We start from the raw sequence: 21,620 nt of genomic DNA, 5'->3' as shown, positions 1-21,620 counted from the left end.
CGCTTTACGCCGCCTTCCATGGAGAGATCCTTCAAATTTACCCAGCTAGGAAGACTGTTGCAAGCTTATAGATTTAGAGCTCTTAACAGTCCGTCGCAATACTTCTCGGGCGATATTCATTGCAGACCTCTTGCAATCGAGAATCGACTGTCCCCCACTGCTTTCCATGCTAAACATCAATGTTAGCCATAGGAATCTTCGCTCTCGTTCTCTCCTCTTTCTTCATGGTGCACGAACTAATTATGGTCACAACGATCCATTTACTAGCATGTGCCGTATATTCAATAACTGCTCCATTGGATTCGATTTCCATTCATCTCGTAACACTCTCCGTACGAACTTTTCTCATCTTCTAAACGACAATCAGAAGTAGCTAGGCCTATATTTAAGTTTATTGTTGGATGTAGTTTTAAGCCGAATTGTATCATTTGGATATTGTAATCTGTTGATACATAGAAAAGATTAGGAGGTTTTGCGCTTGCTTGAGTGAGAGCTAATGAATTTCTAATTGTTCAACTCAAGCGGGCTTTTCCCTGCTCCCAATAAATAAATAAATAAATAAATAAATAAATAAATAAATAAATAAATAAACTCATATGTGAATATGTACATTATGTGGAAGATATTGATTTGAATGGATGGGACTCGAACCCACGACCCTGCAAACATACAATTTGCCTCCTTAAATCCAGCAATCCCCCACCATCGATCAAATCCATCGCTTCTTCATTGATCAATCCAGCGGTGAATTGGAAGCGTGCGTGGCTCAACACAGGAAGGAGAAAAATGACATCGGACCAATGCAGTGGTACTTATTAGCCAACGAGAAAATCGAGCACAGGAAATTATGGCATACTAACTATTATTTATATAACTAGCAGACCCGACGAACTTCGTTTCGCCTAAAATTGATTTATTCTTTTATTGATTCTCGAATTATGCATAAATTTCTGTTTCATTTGTATGGAAGCCATTTCTAGAAGGGGTAGGGGTTTCGAACCATCACAGAAACATATCTTCCCTTCCAAAAACTACACATGCAAGATTTGATTCCATTTGCTTGTTTAATTCTCGAGTTATAAAGAAATTGGTGTTTCGTTTGTATAGAAGCCCCCCTTTCCAAAGATGGGAGGGTTCTCAAACCATCTTAAGAACCTTCCCCGGGCCCAAAAACTTCTGTATACAAATTTTTATACCGATCGGTTTAGTAGTTTCCGCAGGAGTCTGCGAAGCGGCCATGTTTTTGATGCCAGCATCAAAATCATCGATTAATTTAATACGAAGGCGTAATCATTATCGTTGAAACCTGCCATTGAAAATATGTTTTAAATATCATGATATTTTGACGAAGTAGAGCGCTTGGTGCAGATTGAAATTTGAAAATTCATTAAAGGCATCAATATTCTTCACCTGTCATAAGACGAGTTTATACAATCCCATTGAATTCCACCACTTAATTGTATCTTGACAGATACGTATTTCGACCTCAAAAGTAAGGCCGTCTTCAGTGTCTCGTACTTGACTCGACTCAACTCTTAAGACTAGACTTAAGACTAGTCGAGTCAAGTACGAGACACTGAAGACGGCCTTACTGTTGAGGTCGAAATACGTATCTGTCAAGATACAATTAAGTGGTGGAATTCAATGGGATGGTATAAACTCGTCTTATGACAGGTGAAAACATTCCACTAAAAAGCTCAAAATAATTTTCTTATCAATATTCTTGTTGAAATACACCTCGCATTCACACTTTCGCACAAGTTTTTGAAAAATGATGAAAAATAATTACGTCCATTTGGAAAAAATCACTTCGGAATAGTGGTTTGTTTACAAAATAGAATTGTCAGTGGGAAACCCAATTTCAATAGAACAATGGGAAACTCAAAGATGTTGGCTATTGTCAAACGTAGTGGGTAGGATTGGGGTTGCCAGATACCTGAGTTTCCGAGTACCAATTGATTTATTTCCCGACCGCACAAAACAGAACTAAACACCGCGTCCGACACGAAACACCTCATGCGAGGTCTCTGATATTGTATATTTTCCCGAGATCCAACTCCTATTTACTCCGTGGTAGAGGTGTCTTCCCAGCGTAACGGGGGACGTTCGTCCGTAACTGACATTTATCCGAAAATTACATTTCTTGGAATATGACATTTCCCAGAAAAAGTAATTTCCATGAAAACGACATTTCTCCAAAAATGACATTTTTAAGAATATGACATTAACTCAAAAAATTAAATTATTTATCATTTTCTGATTGTAAGAGAAGTTGCAAATCATTTTGGTAATTCCGGGCAAGGCCGAGTAGTTCACAGAAAAAATAAAGAACCTAAAAAAAAGTTTAAAGAACTCAACTTTGAGTACGAGGCTCAAAATTTTAACTCAATAGTAGGTTGTTTTCTCACTCTCTCTTTTGAATGTTATTATAAACAAAGAGAGATGCATCGACTCAACGCGTGCTGTTCCGTGGAAGAAGCCAAATTTTTGTTGTTGTTGTTTCACCATAGTCTCGGGTGAGTGAAAATAACATAAATTTGAGTTGGTGGAACTTCATAGTGGGTGAAAATTCAACACGGGAGCAAAGGTAAAGTACTCACCGGATTTGTTCGCATTTAACTTATTTTTGGCTTCTTCCACGCAAGGGCGGATTTGAGTGAAAGGAACCGTAAAGTGAGTTGTTTCGCAGTTCCGTGTAAAGTTATGAAAAATAGCATAACATAAACGTACCATACTGTCATCAATTATCAATAATCCCGCAACATTCTACTCACCCATAAAATCACAGTGATGTATCCGCCGCTTCTCCAGCTCCGGATTGTTCCGCCGGTTGTACCGGCCAACGATGTGCTTCACAACGCCCACACTACTGAGCACGTGGTTGATGCTGTGCTGGGATCGTTTCCGCACGGTTCCGGAACTACTGCCACTACTGGCACTACCACTGCTACTGCGGTTGTTGTTGGTATTGCTGCCGTTGCCGTTGGTGTTGCCACCACCGGTGCTACTGCTGTTGCCAATTGCTATTGATGATATTGCTAAGGGGTTGGTGGGCGGGTTTACCGTTGCCAGTGCCGCTGAGGAGGGGGGCGGATGCTGTTGAGATCCGGCAGGAACGGTGGACACTGAAGACGCTTGCTGGGGTGGTATCCCGTGCGGATGATGATGAAGGTGGGCGGGTTGCTGCCCACTGGGGCCCATGTGTATCGAGAGGGACGCCAGCTGCTGTGGGTGATATGGCGGTGGAGGTGTTCGTCGAGGAGGATTCTGTTGTTATTAGGAACGTTTGTATTGAATAATCGGAATGTTTTGAGGGTCGACTGAGCTTACCTGAAGGGTGGTTCCCGGGCTTCCGGGATCGGAGTTTGGCGGGGTGAGAGGTGGGACGTACATTAGCCTCGAAATCGGTGTGCAGATGGTGGGACCTTGGGTGGGTGGATGGTATTTCGGGTGGTACATTTGAGGTGTTCCATGGCTTGGCTGGTGAGAGGGCCAATGGTAGTAGTTGTTATTTTGATTCACCTGCAGGTGGTGCCCTTGGGGATGTGATTGGTGGTTTTGGTGTCCACCATGATGAGAGCTGGCAAGCGCATGGAGGCTTCCGCTTCCATTGGTACAGCCCATGTAGCCGTTAAGATTGTGCTGCTGAGCGTGGGTATTTTGACTATTGACTAGCGGCTGCGGATGCGAGTAATACAGGAAGTTAGATTCGCTATTTGCTATGGTATTGCTCGTACTAGTACTGCTATTACAACTACTATCGCTAAGTAACTGATTTTGGTGTATACTGTTGTTGTTTTGCATCGAGAGGGACTTCTCGGTTTTTATTTCTAGTGGGCTCAGGAGAGGCGAGGAGAGAGGCTCCAGGAAGGTATCATCTACAGCCTCGGTTTTCACCTGCGTAACACCGTTCAGCGTGCCGAGCATGACAGCGTTCTCAGGGTCAATGTTCTGGATTGAACTCGTAATGTCCTCCCACAGTGGAGGTCGCAGAAACGAGTCGTCGCCATCCGGACATAGTGCATCTCGGTGTTTGTTTCCTGCTATTTGGCGAAGTTTAAGATACAGGAAATCGCATGAGCATTTATCATTTTTACCACTTTCGAGCAGTTCAAACGTCGAACGATACTTACCGAAAAAGAACTCCTTGCCATAGTCGTAACCTTGGGTCCCGTATCCAGCGGACAGAGCCGACTGGGGCAGCGGGGAACTGGATGATGGATGATGCTGATTAATCGGTACCACGTCCAGCTCGACATCACTTTCCAATTTATTTATGCGCCCCATCAGCTCATGCCGAAATTCTAGTTCTGGTGACTGCGGAACGAGAGAACAAATACAAAAAAATGATAAATGGGGTGAATAAAGGCACGACAAGAAGGGATAAATTGGTTTCGAGAAAATTCGGACTTGGAATCAGTTGCAATATATTATGAGCTGTACGTGTGTTTTTGATTTGAATGTGAGTAAAATGCTTAATCAATTACTAACATTTTTGAAAAGCTCTACAGCTCAAGGTTTTTAAAAAAATAGATAGTATATATATATGATATTTAATATTTTTTATCATACAACATTGCATTTTTATTCATTTAATTTATGAACTAAGCTTTTCCAAACTAACTATAAAAAATCACTTCAAGAAACCTGTCATGCTCCGGGAAGTATGATTAGAAACCGCTCAGGGCTCATCGATGTTTAGTATTCATGGCAATCAGATATCGATCGTAAATTGACCGTTTAAAACCCGTGAGACGGACATCGAGCGTAGATTATGGGTGACATGCAGCGTGAATCGAACACATCGCTGCTTCTGCGGCTGCTGGCCCTCGTGGCCGGGATTAAAGTTTATGGCCGATTGTATGCAAATTCGCTACGCGTCAAACAATTTCTATAAAACATTTTTCTTCTTGCACCTCCTTCATGTCGGAATATGGATATGATGGCTCTATTTATAGTAATATTTCACGAAGAAGGAAGTTTTTGTTCGTTGTTGCAACGCCGCATACTGAAGTGAGTCTGATATATGTTGCCCTGCTGATTTATATGCTAGCAATCGAGTTTTCAGCAAGTGGAAAGTAAACCATCGCACCACTGCGAATAAATTTCGAGGAACCAGTTGACACCAATAAATCTTCCGTCATAATATGTACGTACTTCAATACGTTCAAGATGTTCCCAAGAATTGATATTCAAATTGCTCAATTTGATCCCTAATTACCCGAGGGTGGCACGCCTTGTGCAACCCGATCCACGGCGGCTACTGTCCAAATAGGCCTATCGCGTCGACAGGTAGCATTTACCCAGTCACTTAAGTCCGTCAATCCGAAGTAATCTAATCGCCCTCGGGTCCCCGCCGAAACACTTCTTCGGATGGTGCGGCTGCAGCCATCGATCCATAAACCTGCCTAAGCCTGTACCCGGAGTGGACTGCACTGTCTCGACCGTCTCTGTCGCTCAATCCTCAATCGAAGAGAAGAAGGTGAAAAGGAGGATCGCTTCAAGTCCACCTTCGGCAGGTCTCAGGTCCACCACAAGACGGATGCTGATGGCTAGGAGCGCAACCGATGGTGTTTATGTAAATTAATGTTCTCGGTGATTTTGATTGACAGCTAAGGCACCTCTGCATATCGTCTGTTATGAGCTTAGTACGCTCGAAGCTAGGAGCAGGTACGCGGGAGCTCTCATCGTCACCTGGCGTTGCATGTTGAGCGCAGGCTCAACGCCGAACTAACAACGCTTGACACTGATGCCGTGGTTCGAAGAGGGACGTGGATCGTGATCGTTTGGTAGGAGGGAAGCAGCGAGGCGAGCATGCAGCAAGTTGAGCATCAAACGAGATTTGAATTAGCCGATCGATGACGAGCGTTGGTCACCAAGTCATTAGCGGCGTTTAGGCGCGAAAAAATAGATCACGTGCATAACGAAATTGAACGTTTCGTAATTAGTTAAATCGTGGTCCTTGAAAGTATTCTATCCGAGATGATGAAATAGCAGTGGTTAGATGATCTTTCGTGATATGAGCATTGCAATTTGGCCGATACAAAGTCTGTGCCGCATGGTATGCATAGACGAATGACAACTGTTAGTATTTATACTGGAAAGCGGCACACTACTGTGTAGATCACCTGTCCAACGGTGACAAGTGAAGGCCCACTATAAATGTATGCCGAACCTGGCACCTGAACCTCAAAGCCCTCAAATAACAATAGGAACAAACGTTTGCCAACTCTGGCGAAGCTTAATTGACAGCCACCCGCTTTGACATCCGAATGCACCCATCATTCCTAGGCAGAAACTTTGTCATTGTCCCCACTCGGCGTTGCTGCACTCAAACATTTAAGCACCCTTACACATTTATAGCAATTTCTGTGCGCGCTTAAAGTAGTACAATCTCAGCTACAATAGACCATATGTACGTGCGTTCTCCGTGCAATTGCAACTGTCGGATTTGAGCAATAATAGACGAAAAGTGCCAATCGTTCCATATCACAACAGTTAACCTAGCCATATAAAAGTGCATAACGTACCGATTTCCCTCGTCCCACCACCGTCACCCCTGAAATACGGCACAAATTTGAATTGAATGGATGCCGTGATGGAACGTCACCTCGATGGACCCGGGTCCGCTGGTGAGGGGGCAACTAAAGGAACCGATAGCCCTTCAAAATAGTTAACCCGGAATGGCAAAGCAGCGCAGTAGCGGCGGCGGCATGGAGGCATATAAATGCCGTCTGTCAGACTATAGGCAGGAACCGGTGGACTGGAGGTGACAAAACTGCACCAACGACGCAGCAATTAGATATTTGTAATGGGGACTCGGTCGCGTTGGATTGCTTGAAATCAATGGATATAAGTAGAGGTAGTAGGAAATAAGGTGTTTGATTGGACAAAAAAATTGTTCAAATTATATCGGGCGCCTTATATGACTGATTGGTTGAAGCTATTTAGAAACTTAATTCTTGAGTTGGCAATTTTGGATAGGTAAGAACTTTAAACTTGAAATCTGACTAGTTTGATGGAGTTTTCTACGGTGCAAATGTTCATCTTCTTCCGCTTAATGGAATTACATCTACCACAAGAACATTGCCCTTTAGTAGCTTGGTATCATTCAGAATTTCCACAGTTGTGAAAACATCTCGCAGTTTCTGAAGAAACATGTCAAACAACTCGACTGAAATGTATTTCAATATAAAGCCTGTCCACGTTAAATTTCGGACACTGAGATAATGTCCAATTTATTTGTAGCCGTTTTATCAGTTTGAACGAGAATGAAAACATGCTGAAAGCAGCACATAAAGCGAAGATATTCAACTGTCAGTGCTTTGTGAAAATGTTAAAAAAAATCGCATTGGATGATAGGCGTCCGAAATTTAACGTGAACATTAGACCTGTTCACCATTTTCAAAAGTATTCTAGATTAAAAGTGCCACCCCTCTATTTCAATGAGTATCTCAAATGTAGTCTCTCGACCAATATTCAGCAAAATCCATGGAGACTTAGAGATGCATCGAACGAGATTTGTGATTTTTCAGACTATTTTATAGAAATGTCGTTTGAATACATCAATTTCACTCCACATAGTAGAAGCATTAGTCGTGAATAGCTCCTTTAGACTATTACCTACCACTTTGTCATTGATACTAGGATGTTTAGAGGGCTTATTCTATGACTTTTTAGTAGACTTAGCTGAAAAAAATGACTAAAACCAGAAAAATAATTTTAGGTGCTTCTGGGGTAGTAAAAATTTCAATATGTGCCCAACTCAATTATTCCGTTTATTTCCTTCAAAAGTTGAAGTTTCGTCCATACATCACTTTATTCTGAAAAATAAGCTTCGGCATGTAATAATGCAGTTTTCATGAAATACTCAACATTTGAATAGGGTAGTCAAGCAAGACCATTCCCCCCATGCTAAAACAAAGTTGACCATGATTTATGAGCAATGTCATCCAGTATGCTCGACCTACTGGTATGGATCTAGAGTGGGCTATGTGGTAGTGTCAGGGCCTGCAGATCAAGAGGTCCACGGTTCGAGGCGCCGAGTAGATAAAGATTTTTTCTTGTCAAGTCTTATGGAAAATGCCATGTTTTCAATGACCTTTCGGGGTCGTTAATTACATTTGAATGTGACTGATTCTATACCCTCCTCCTAGTTATTGCATCACTCATGCCACTGACTAATTTTAAACAACATTCAATTATTGAGATTATAATAAGTTCATGTCCATCATTGCAGTCACCAATGAATCGTCTGCTTTTAGCGTGCCTACAGCGACACACTAGGAGTTAACTCTCTGTAATCAGTAAAAGGCGAAAGGCATCTACAGTTGATTTTCTCAAAGTTAAAACCCTAATCGAAAAGTATTTGGTAAGCGTAGTAGCGGATTCCTTCCTGAATAACCGGTACCAAATTTTTTTCCCGATAAAGTTACCCTTTTTGAGAAATTTAGATGCGTAATTTAGATGTGTTTCGCCATACAGAGTTCTGGCGGTTAACTCATCATGCTGGCTATTTGCGCATATACGATAGCGCCTGGATGGTGGCAGCGGCCGGTAGAAAACCAGCCACTACCAATAATTCATTGTGAAGTAAGGATCGATCCGGTTTTGTTTGTGCCATGAGTGTGGTACAATACCTAAAGAGCGGATAACCAATAAATCAAAATGTTTTTTTAAACTTTAAACTAGATTTTTTATCACGCTCAATTTAAAATAAGTTTCCGACCGCGACAGATTGTCGACAACATGGAATTAGCTACCTGGCTTGATAAATAAAATATCTTTAACTGCTTGGCGAATCGAACCGTGGACCTCTTGAACTGCAGGCCCTGATACTACCACATAGCCCAATCTAGATCCATATCAGTGGGTCGAGCATACTGGATGACATTGCTCATAAATCATGGTCAACTTTGTTTTAGCATGGGGGGAATGGTCTTGCTTGACTACCCTATTCAAATGTTGAATATTTCATGAAAACTGCATTATTACATGCCGAAGCTTATTTTTCAGAATAAAGTGATGTATGAACGAAACTTCCGCAACACTTGAAGGAAATAAACGGAATAATTGAATTGGGCACATATTAAAAATTTATACTACCCCCAGAAGCTCCTAAAATTATTTTTCTGGTTTTTAGTCATTTTTTTTCAGCAAAATATACTAAAAAGTCATGGAATAAGCCCTCTAAACATCCTAGTATCAATGACAAAGTGGTAGGTAATAGTCTAAAGAAGCTATTCACGACCTGGGAGCTGCGGATAGAGTCAAAACGATTGTCAAAAAATCTCCAAAGCAAGCTGTCAAAAAGTATCCATCGCATCGAGAGAGTTTGTGAGCCTTCTGAGCGCAGCCGAGAGAGTACACGTGTAAATCAACTCATACTAATTGTAGTTTATTTCTAACAAAACTCAATTATTTAGTGTCATTTCAAACCTATCGAGGATTTTTTATACGTGAACAGCATGATTTAATTTTACGATCGGCACAATAATTTATGCAATGCAGTAAATCAACGAAATCTTTGAAATTAATTTTTAAAAGATAAACATAATGATAATTCAATGTGAGAAAATCGTAGCGTGTACATTGAACACTGAGAGGAAATTTGCGGGTTTCAAGCAAAATATCTTGAAAATTAGAATCGATCGAGTCCGCAGCTCCCAGTTCACGACTAATGCTTCTACTATGTGGAGTTAAATTGATGCATTCAGACGACATTTCTATGAAAAAGTCTAAAAAATCACAAATCTCTTTTGATGCACCTCTAAATCTCCATGGATTTGGCTGAAAATTGGTCAGGAGACTCCATTTAAGATACTCATTGAAATAGAGAGGTGGCACTTTGAATCTGGAACACTTTCGAAAATGGTGAACAAATCTAGTGAACAGGCTTTAAGACTTAATAGTTGATTTACAAATTTATATAACCTTACAAATTGGTCTTCTGTTGGCCCGAAAGCAGCGCACTGAATGGTTTGGACACTTGTGTCGATTTTATACAATGTCTAGAATTAAGGTTATATTTTAAGAAAATCTTCATACAATAAGCAAACTTATAGTCCTATAAAATTATCGATTTCATTCGCGGTTTATGATCCATTTATTCGAACTAAATGTACCTAATACGACGAGCCTTACCCCACTAAAAATTCAAAACAGATTTCAACGTGTGCACAGTAACTGACGTTTCATTATTATTTGGAATTTTGACATTTTGTCATCTCTGTTTGTGCTTATTGTGTAAAGGGTCTATCCTCGACGCAACACCCCACCCCGTAATACCTAATCATCAATTGGTCTTACTTATTTCGGCTTTGCTCGGCAATGCCCCTCGTCGTAGCCTTTTAACATACTGTCATATTTATCATAACTTCAACTTTCTTTTTAATTCAACAGCTACTATCTTGTTTTGGATCTTACGCTCTTTCTCTAATTTACGATAATCATAGCAAAATTACTCAGCACGGAGACTATCCACGAGACGCGAATGTTCCACAGGTTCAGTCTGTGAACAATGAGCCACGTGGACCATGAGATTAAAAGGGTCAGTGGCGATTTTTATTCCACCAAATACTGCCCACCCTAGTCGTGTTTTAGCTGATACAGGCCTCCCCAATGATGATCGCGGCGATGATGCGATTGAAACTAACGGTGGCTCTGAATCATAATCCGCCAACAACAACATCCTGTGGTGCATTTCCGTACATCCGTTAAACCCGCAAGGCTGTTTCGTTCGACAGGGCCATTTCCCATGACTTAGCAAACACCGTTTGCACAACTGTTGTTGGTCTACTAGTGCCCATTTTTCTGCTACGGCTGAACTCTTAAATTGTTCACAATCACGTAGTTTATGTCCAATCCGACTACATAGTGAACAAAGGTTGGTGTCTACGTAAGGAAAGCTTGTTACGTCCGATACTGTTGAATCTTCAGAGTAGTGAGTGTTTATAGAACTTGGTCTATCCTTCCTTCTGGAGTGTGCATCTTCTGGATGAGGCAGTTCTGTTGGTATAGATACTTGACAGGCAGCAGAGCGAATTGTGGACACATAGGGTATCTGTTCCCATATTAATAACAGCCCGTATATTAATCCCAACCATCGATAAACCAAATTAAAAATCAATTTTATTACAATTTCTCACAACGTATGTGCACAATAATGGATGGAACACATTCTTGAATGTTTCGAATATTATTCAAGATTTTCTTAAAGTAATGTTTTAATGCACAAGCATCAAATTATTAAAAGATAAAATTATTATGCACTTTTATTTTCATTTTCCTACCTCTGAACTGTTGGTTTGATGCACTGCTCGATTGCTACTAGCAGATTCATCCGTTTTCACGCCGTTGTTTTCCACTCAATTTCAAGCTAACACAAGTGTATTTTTTCGAAATTCACTTCACAACACATAAAGCACATCACATTTTCACTAAACATATAATTATATTTGAAAAACCAACGCGATTTCCTATAGTTTGATATAGGTTTATTTCGAACAACGTCTAAATTATCCTTGCCCGTATTCCAAACTGTTTACATGCCTTGCAGTACTCTCAAGGGTTGCCGACCTAGATTTTTATTTCAAAAATGCTTGAATAAACTTTTGCTGTGAATTTCAACTCTTATGTTTGTAAAATAAGGTATATCGGAAAGATAATCTACGACAAACATAAAATTTAACTGATAAGTTGAAAAACTACAACAAAAACTGCAATTTCGTAATTATATTTCAACTCAGATACAAAACATTGTAGAATTCGGCATCACTGCAATCATATCGTTACGTATACACACAAGTAATAGTGTGCGTATTTTATGTTGGAAACAGTATTATTGATATAGGTACAGGCATAGGATTAACTATTCTTGGATGTTATTGAAATAGGTGCATGGCGGTGATGATGTTTTTCAGCTAAATACTTCTAAAATGTGATAAAAATTTCATTTTTGAAGTTACCAAATTGTTTTCAATTAAAAATTACGAGAGCCGAGCATAATTATTCTCATGTTTTTTGAGTATTGAGTGAGAAATCAATGCATTTTATATGCGCATTGCCTTATTGTTATTGATATAGGAACAGATACCCTAGTTGCTAAACGCCTTCAATGACACATCTCCGTTTGACTTGGAGTGTAGTCCCCAATCAAGCCTCAAGTTTGGAGGAAGCTTATACACCAACTCCGAAAGTAACATCGGATTACACAGATGGGCTTGTAGACCTGCAGCTTCAATATATGTGACGAGGTTACTGACTTCGCGTCCAAACGTAATAAGCGTCTCGAGTTTGTTGATGTTTGGATGAGGTGCGTTCCTAACTTTAATTAGTAAACGGTGTACCAATTGATCGGGACGACCGCATTCGTCTTGTAGGGTTGCTATTATATTAGGAACGGCAGCCGGCAATGTGAGGATGCTCTGAACTTTTTCTCGAGCAATTCCGATAAGAGCTTTTTGGAGTCTTGCCAAATTCTCATCCGGTTGTATTCCGCACAATTGTGTTGTCGTTTCAAATGCCTGAAGAAACATCGGCCATTCCAAAGGATCACCGGAAAATCTTGGCAGTTCTCTGGGCACCACTTGTCTAGCAGCAAGTTGTTGCGCGCTGATCACTGCTACCGTTTCGATTGGTGTAGCTTGCTGTACTGGTCGGTTTTGTTGATAAACAGATTGTGGTACCGGTCGTTGCGGTGAACCCAACCGATCGATTACCTGTTGGTATTGGTTCACCTCTTCGTCACTGTGGCCAGTGTGAGGTTGACCACAGCATTTATTTCATAACAATAACAATTGTCATCTGACATCTGTTGTCTCAATGACTATAAGGGTAAAAGGGTAAAAACTATTGTTATCTAATCATTATATACACATACACATAACACATCAATCATAATACACACGAAATACATCACTACATATAATAAACTGAACTAAGTAATCTATGGTTGTAGTGTCAATTTGTGTCACGAAAGTATGCTGTAAAAACTCGCTGTAGAGTAGCTGGCGATAGATCAAAATCAAAGAGATGGAACACTTCGTTGAAACTGGACGACATATATCGAACTGGATCATGCTGACCATAACGACTGTTTCGAGCACCAAGCTGAATAAGCTCAGCGGACGCATAGGAGCGTGAAAATTCATCCTGTTAAGCATTGCTGGAGAGCCAAAAGCACCATTCAGGATTTTCGCTACGAACATGGTCTGTGCGACACGGCGTCGAACATCTAAGGTATCCAGTCCAAGCAACCGACAGCGGTTTTCATACGGATTGAAATGTTGGCCAGCACGCCTAGGGAGATTGCGCAATCCAATACACACGAACTTTTTTTGCGCAGATTCGATCCTCGAAATCCAAGTGGTTTGGTAAGGGCACCAGACAGTGACAGCAAATTCCAAAATTGATCGTACAAGCGCACAATATAGTGATCGCAGGCAATAAGGGTCACGGAATCCTTTGGCGATTTTCATTATAAAGCTAAGTTGTCGGTTTGCCGGTTGCCGGTTTGCGTCGTCAAGTGTAACTCCTAAATCCCTGATGTGGTTCACTCGCTCAAGAACTGTCCCAGACAGCGTGTAATTATAGATGATAGGTTTTCGTTTTCTGCTGAACGTTATTGTCTGACATTCATGGATACTGAGTGACAAGCAGCTACGCACGCACCGACCCTCTAAACGGGTTAACAGCATTTGTAGTTGAATGCAGTCTTCAAGACTGTTGACAACAATGCAAAGCTTTGCATCGTCAGCATAGAGCAGTCTCACACCAGGTGGTAGCACCAGTGTCACATCGTTGACGAATATCGAAAACAATAATGGTCCTAGATTACTCCCTTGTGGTACACCAGATGGCGTGACGAAGGGATCCGAAAGAGATGATCCGACTTTCACACGCAATTTTCGATCCGTCAGGTAAGATCGAAACCAATCAACACACGCAGTGGAAACTCCCAACTTCTCAAGTTTGCCAAGTAGAATACGATGATCCACTCGGTCAAAAGCAGCTTTAAAATCTAAGTATACCGCATCCACTTGCCGCCCATTGTCAAGAGCCTCAATACAAGTTGTTGTGAATTCTATCAAGTTGGTCGCGACCGATCTATTGGAAAAAAATCCATGCTGGTCCGTAGAGATGTACTGCCTGCAACAGGCGAAGAGCGTGTCGTTCATTATTATTTCAAAAACTTTCGAACAAGCGGAGACAGTGGTTATTCCACGATAGTTGTTCACGTCGCATTTGTTTCCTTTCTTATGAACTGGACGAGGTATGACGACTTCCAGCGCATGGGAAACGTTCTGGTTCGAAGGGAAAGATTGAAGATTTTTGCTAACGGTTTAATAAGAGCGCTCGAACACCGGCGCAGCAAAGCAGCCGGTATCCCGTCCGGTCCAGCGCAGAACGAAAATTTCAGTTTCCGGATCGCTCGGCACACATCTTCATCACTGATGGGAAAGATGCCTAAGTCCAGAACATCTCGAGGAGTGTCACGAGAAGCCTCGATGACAACAGATACTGGAGCTGAGAAATCGTTGAAAGAGGTTTTAAACTGTTCAGCAAAGAGCTCGCATTTGTCAGCTGGAGTGTCAGCAGAAACACCATTCAGTTGCATTGACGTAGGAAGACCATCTTCATTCCGTTTGGACCTAACAAATGTCCAAAATTGCTTGGGATTTAGACGCAGATTTCGTTGTGTGCGACTGATGAATCGAGAATACAAAAACTGATTATAACTTCTGTATACACTGCTGGCACTATTGAACTGTTGCTTGTTGTAAGTGGAACGATAATTGCAGTATCTCCGAAGTGCAGAGGACCGGCGACGTTTAAGTATTCGTAATCTGTGATTGGACCACGCGGGCTTTCGTGCAGCTCCAACAATCGGAACATGGATAGCAAATGCACGAACGATACTGTCGGTGAAAAAGTCCACAGCACCGTCGATGTTATCAAATGAATTGATGCAATCCCAATCCATTGCAAGTAGCATTTCATTCAATGCAGAGTAATCTGCTTTTCGGAAATTATAACTGCTCGAATCATGTCCAGACTCAAAGGTAATTGGCGGTGCATACGACAACTCCAAGGTAAGCGGAGGATGGTTGACATCAACAGGTGTCAGCGGTTCAAGAGCAGGGCGTATTGCACAACTAGGCAGAACTGCATCGTTTGCCAGAACGAGATCAAGTACACGACCATTTGAATTAACGATTGAGTTGATCTGGGTCAATCCATGAAAGTTGAATCCGTCCAACAATGCGCAACTGGATTCTGATAGACGAGAACGTATCAAGTCAACAGTCGGGTGAGAACTCTCGACCGAACACCAACGAATCGCAGATTGATTGTTGACCACAGCATATTACTTGTTTATCCGCTTGGTTTGAATGTGGTAGTGGTACAGACGATCGGTGGTCACTCAATTGACTATAGACTAACGCAAGATGGACTCCCTCAAGAACTTATGACGTTTGAGCGGGTCGCATAATGAATGCAAAATGAACTTTTGTTCGAGAAGACGACCCGCTCAAAAGTCAAAATCCATCGGGTGAGTGAATTTGATGAAATCCTGCACAGGTCTATTATGCCTATTCGATGCAGCATGTGTTGGAATAGAGTGAGCATCGTGTTGTGGAAGGTATGCCTCCCGATCGACAGCTTGATGATGTCTGGGTGCGGGTTGTGGTGTACTACGAAGATTCTGCGTAACGGTTTGCTCATAAAATTGATGTTGAGGATCTACAGGTAGAGACACAGGATATTGTTGACGCGGCTGTGCAATAGTGTGTGCTCCGTTGTTTGTTGAACGGGTTTCTATTGCCGTTGATTCTAGTATGCCGATTGTATTAGTCGGTAGAACCAACGGAACTGTTTGACCAACGGATGAATGTGTTGGAATACGACACTGTAAACTTTGGACGGAATGAGAAACAGGTGTACGCTGTCTATTCATCAAGTGCTCGTACATCGGCACTCGCTCCGAATTCTGTAGTAATACTTTTTCTTTCGCGGAATCGCCAAGTCCATCACCTTGTTTACCAGGAACCTCAGTTATCCGGTCATTTATTGGTAATACTGCGGTCGTTGTGAATATAGGTGTGGATTGAAGAGTATTAGAAACTGTTTTTTGGAATAGTTCCCGTTTTTGAAGCAGTGGCTGGTTTGAATATTTCTGCTTCATCCGACAAAAACCCACCTACGGCTCCTTCTAATGATCCGTTTTGCTCTGCTACCCATAATAAATCTAGACCAACATTTGAAAAGGGCGTAACAGCCAAAATTTATTCCTTCTGATTCTTCGTCTACATATATAGCTATATATGTAGACAAAGAATCAGAAGGAATAAATTTTGGCTGTTACGCCCTTTTCAAATGTTGGTCTAGAAATATTCTTTGTCCTAAGAAGACGATATTAGACTGGGTGAGAGTGTCACAGAGAAATGAGAGTGAGGGCATATTTATGAAACGAACAGTTTTGTATATCTTTTTAATGCATGGTCGATTTGGAACATGTATTTTATACCCAAAGGAAACAATTAGAGGCAGGTTGGGAGAGTCATTCGGAAAACGAAAGGCTATTGGGGTTAGGTATTGCTTAGAGTACGAGCAATTTAAAATAACTTCTGATCCTCTTGAGCGATTTCAACAAATATTGGGACTCATATTTTTCAACTTTTGGAATACAATTATAGGGTATCTGTTCCATTATTAATAACATGCTCCTATATCAATAACATTCGTAAAACAGGCTATTAAGGCTCAATTTGAGTCGTGTTTTGTTGTTATCCGGCGTGCTCACTGCTGAAAAAAATCATAAAAATGAGAAACAAAACAATTTGCGCATCAATTCTTTGTTTTCAAATGGTATTGATTTGGGTACATGGTATGAATTCAAGGAGCGGTTCCTCTAGATTGGGTGGCGAGGGGAAGGTGTGTGAAAATAATATGCTAGAAATCATCCCATGAACCCATTGTGATATCTGAGTTTAAAAATAATATTTTGAAAAATGTAATTCAAATTTTCAAAAATTGTAAAATTAGTGTAATATTCGCAATTATCGCACCCCTTGGCTATCGTTTTCAGTCGCTAGTTACCTTTTGTAACGCAAGATGGTGTGAATGTGCTGTCTCTTGCCTAATATATGGGGATTCATGGAGTGGACTATTGTATTGTTAATATTCTATATTTGATAGTATATTAAGCATAATAAAGTTAGACTTAATGTGTGTCAGGCATAATGGACGTTAGGCATAATTTAAATTCCTTATTTTTTAGTTCTTCCGAGGTTCTTTGAGATTGTACAATTCCCCGAAAACTAATTGCCCGAATTCCCCAAAAATAGCAAATCTTCGACAATAATATTTCCCCAAAAATTACTTTTTAACGAAAATGACATTTCGCCGAATATGACATTTCCTTGAAAATGACATACCTCTGAAGGGATCGGGTCATTGGCCAGAAGCCATTGCCCAAAATAAGGCGATGGTGGGATTGATATCTTGTTTGAAAATCAGTTTAGGGTAAGACGGTATAATGCGCCCCACCTGGCCAAAACGCCCCACTTGGATTTCTAGAAAACTATAACTAACTAAGGGTCAAAATCAGTTGGTACCTATAAATATTTGTAAAACCATCATCCTATGTGAATATGGGAGTATTTTTGTATTACGTAATAAAAATAATAGAAAAATACAAAAAGTTACAGTTTTGATGTAACTTTCAATGTTTGTTTGCTCAACATTCTGGAGCAACTCTAGCATACTGTCCGCAAAACTTGCACTGGAGCACTCAGTTGGGCAACCAATTAACTTCTATCAGCGGATAATGTAATATAAAATTGCTTCCATCTTCAAAAATGTGACGTTTTTCGAAAATATATTTCTCTGGTCAATACGCCCCAGTGTAGGCAGGACGATATGCCTTTACCAACTGGACACAAGCGCGGCGAGCTTGCAGCAGTTGCTTCCAAATTGTATGGAAACTATTGAAATGTATTCCAAACCTGATTAAATGGACTTATATTGCTTTTTTAATGTCACGCGCATAAGGATTTGTAACCTTTTTATTATGGGATTGATAAAATACTAATGAAGGGCTTTGAAACGTCTTTGGCTAAGGTGGGGCGTATTGCCCAGGCACTTTTTAAAATCCATTTTTTCACTACTTTCCAAAAAAGTTTTATTACGTGTAATCTGTAATATTTTTATAAGACTACTCACGGGTAATACATTTGCGACTTCCTGGACTACCAAATAACACAAAGTTTGCATAAATTGCGTTGAAAAGTAAAAAGATATCAAGGAGTTGCCTTAGGGGGGGCATATTATACCGTCTTACCCTATGTTTTCGAAAGTGAAGTCTATCTGTCAACTCAAATGCCCAAGTAACTTTTTAGGTTTTATGACTCCCTATAAGAGTTTTTGAATCCTACTGCAATAAAACCCTAGTCAAGGTAGTTGTTTCTTAATCGCTTACACCAAAACCTCTTGAAGAGCAGTATCTGCCTAGTTGACCCGCCCTTGAAATGGTTTTGAAGAATTAATGTAAGGCAGACGTCAAGATCAGAATATTACAAAACATAAACACGAACTCGGCATTGAAAACCTTTCGAAAACGATTTGATAGCTATTTTAAAAGTAAGTTGGTATTACATAAAACCATTTTTAAGCTACTTAATATATTGGATCACCTTATTTTCAACTAGTGGAAATGACTAAGTGGTAACACGACGGACACTCACACAGCAAATCGGTGTACGAATCCTATTTGGGTTATAATTTTTTTGTTCTTAACCTTCAGTTCTGATGTTGATAGGTCAAATTGTAAGCCAAAACAAGATATTTATGTGTTATTTCACATACAAATTTCAGATACTATTTTTGATGTTTTAGCTTTTATATCAATAAAAGCACGGCAAATGCTGAATAAAGCGTACCATTGGTACTTCGCGTACCTGAAGGAATAAAATAGACCCCATTTCGCGGTCCTTAGCCTCTTACAAAGCAGCTCCTATCCCTACCTCCTCGTTGCGCTGGCTGGGATACGAGCAACCTTAGGGAATAACCAACCCCGGTGGGAACTATGGTCGTATGCTGACAGGAAAGGGGGATTTGCTGCTCTCCGGAGGTGCAAATCTGATCGAGCGTCTGTTCCCCATGTTAGGGGCGGCTGATCATCGTCCGAGCATGTTGCATCGTGTCAGCACCGAGAAGGCAGCCCCTTCAACGCGATGTAGGTAGCGCAATCCTGGTAAAGTAGCCTACCGAAGATTCTACAGTTACCAAGAAAGGCAAAAGTAGAGATAACGGATTGACAGACCCGGCAACGAATGAAGGACAACGTTTGGATCTTGGAACGTGAGCACTTTGAATGAACCCGCACGTGTTGGGATCCTGGCTCGTGAGCTGCAGAAGGTCGGCGTGAGTGTGGCAGCAATCCAGGAAATACGCGTGGTTCAGAACTGGAGAACGTGAATTCCGGGCGGTGGATCCCATAGCGAACACTTCATTCAAGTAACACATCTACTATAGCGGCGGTGACGAAGCAGAACGAGGAGTTGGCTCCATGCCCAACACACGATGTAAAGATTGTCATCGGGGATGGAAATGCGCAGATCGGAAGAGAAAGTTGCTTTCGCCCTGTCATTGGTACGGAAGGCCTTCATTCCGTTATCAACGATAATGGTCTGCGACTTGCAACCTTTGCTGCTGTAAGAGGGATGGCAATGAGCTGTACCTACTTTGCACGTAAGAATATCCGCAAACATACCTGGCAACATCCGAGTGGAGACACTTGCTCACAGATAGGGTACGTGCTGGTCGACGGAAGACATTTCTCGGATGTTATAGATGTAAGGTCCTTCAGAGGTCCGAACATCGACTCGGATCACTAGCTTGCAGTTGCAAACATTCGGGCGCGACTCTCCAGCGTCACGAGTTCATGAAACAACAGAACGATGCGTTTCAATATCCAACGCTTGTCAGTTGGAAGGAGTTGCTGAACAGCACCACCAGAAGCTGGACGAGCAGATAGGAGATGCCACCGGATCTGGCGACGTCAACAGATTGTGGGAAATTATCCACGAAACTGTGACTACAACAGCGCAGGAAGTGTTAGGCACTACACAGCGACGCCAACGAAATGGTTAGTTTGATGAGGAGTGCCAGCGAGTTAGGAGTCGAGTACTAGTGACTCGTACCCGTCCCAAAACAGAGCGGTACAGTGTAGCAAGGGAAGAAGAGAAACGAATCTACCGCAGAAAAAAAGGCAACACGAGGAGAGTGTGATAGCTGAAGCGCAGGAGAACATGGATAGAAACGATATGCGGAGGTTTTACGCAACTGTCAATGGCGCGCGGCATAAGACTGCGCCAGTGCCCGCCATGTGCAATGACCGAGAGGGGAATTTGCTGATAGACAAGACTATGGTGGCAGCCATAGTTTGTTCGAAGATTTGTTGAACAGTGAAAATGAAGGTGTATTAAGGAGCAGGATGGACATAGTCAGCGACGGTCAAGCTGTGGAACCACCAACGCTGGACGAGGTTAAGAAGGCTCTAAATGAGCTGAAAAACAGTAAAGCTGCTGGGATGAACGAGATCCCGGTCGAGCTTCACAAACACGGAAGTCAGTGACTGCATCAATCAATCCACCACATTATCCAGAAAATATGGGAGGATGAAGAACTGCCTGCTGGCTAGTTGGATGGCCTCATATGCCCAATCTATAAGAAAGGGCACAGACTAGAGTGTGCCAATTACAGAGGGATCACCCTTCTGAACTCGGCGTACAAAATACCGTCTTGTATCCTATTTAACAGACCGAAACCGCTTGAGGAGTCCTTCGTCGTCGAATGTTCGAACATGGTTTTCCGGCGAAACTGATTAGACTGATACGTGCAACGCTGGATGGCTCGAAATCAAGTATTCGGATTGCAGACGAGGTGTCAACCTCGTTTGTGACCTTAGACGGATTGAAGCAGGGTGATGCGCTTTCGAATTTATTGTTCAACATTGCACTCTGGATCTGGCGTGCAGAAGAACGGCACTATCATCACACGGTCGCACATGCTCCTAGGCCTCATTGGAATCGATCGCAGAGCAGTAGTGGAGGCTCTTGTCCCACTGAAGAGGGAGACGGCGAGGATAGGCTTAACCGTTAACTCTACCAAGACAAAGTACATGGTGACAGGTAGAGATAGAGGAAGACCTAGTGGTGTTGGTGCTGAGGTAGTGCTTGATGGGGTGAAGTTGTTGAAGAATTTGTTTACCTTGGAACGCTTGTGACATGTGACAATGACGTTTCCCGTGAAGTGAAAAGACGTATTGCTGCTGCGAATAGGGCCTTCAACGGATTACGTAACCAGCTTAGGTCCCGCAACATGCAGACGGAAACGAAATTTGCTCTATACAAAACTCTGATTCTACCAGTGGCCCTTTATGGACATGAAGCATGGACATTAAAAGAAGCGGACCGGAAAGCTTTCGGGGTTTTTAGCGAAAAGTGCTGCTACTCTGAGGGAAACTAGAAAATGCTATGTGGCGCAGACGCATGAATCATGAACTGTATCAAGTATACAAAGAAGAAAATATTGTGAATCGTATAAAATACGACCAA

At 41.7% G+C, this 21,620-nt stretch overlaps 1 protein-coding gene across 2 annotated transcripts in view; it reads right to left on the bottom strand.

The window, feature by feature from the left end:
* The window catches only part of LOC134215720 (dendritic arbor reduction protein 1-like), a 428,212-nt gene that overhangs the window by 200,741 nt on the left and 205,851 nt on the right, over positions 1-21,620 (bottom strand). For both annotated transcript variants that reach the window (XM_062694849.1, XM_062694848.1), the window contains exons 2-4: positions 4,134-4,317; positions 3,331-4,043; positions 2,775-3,267 (exon numbers count right to left, since the gene is read on the bottom strand). In XM_062694849.1, the coding sequence (XP_062550833.1) occupies positions 2,775-3,267; positions 3,331-4,043; positions 4,134-4,317 (1,390 nt within the window). The remainder of the gene's footprint in view (positions 1-2,774; positions 3,268-3,330; positions 4,044-4,133; positions 4,318-21,620) is intronic.

Source organism: Armigeres subalbatus, chromosome 2 (assembly GCF_024139115.2).
Source record: "Armigeres subalbatus isolate Guangzhou_Male chromosome 2, GZ_Asu_2, whole genome shotgun sequence".
NCBI classification, from domain to species: Eukaryota; Metazoa; Arthropoda; class Insecta; order Diptera; family Culicidae; genus Armigeres; species Armigeres subalbatus.
This window is presented reverse-complemented; position numbering and strand designations above follow the sequence as displayed.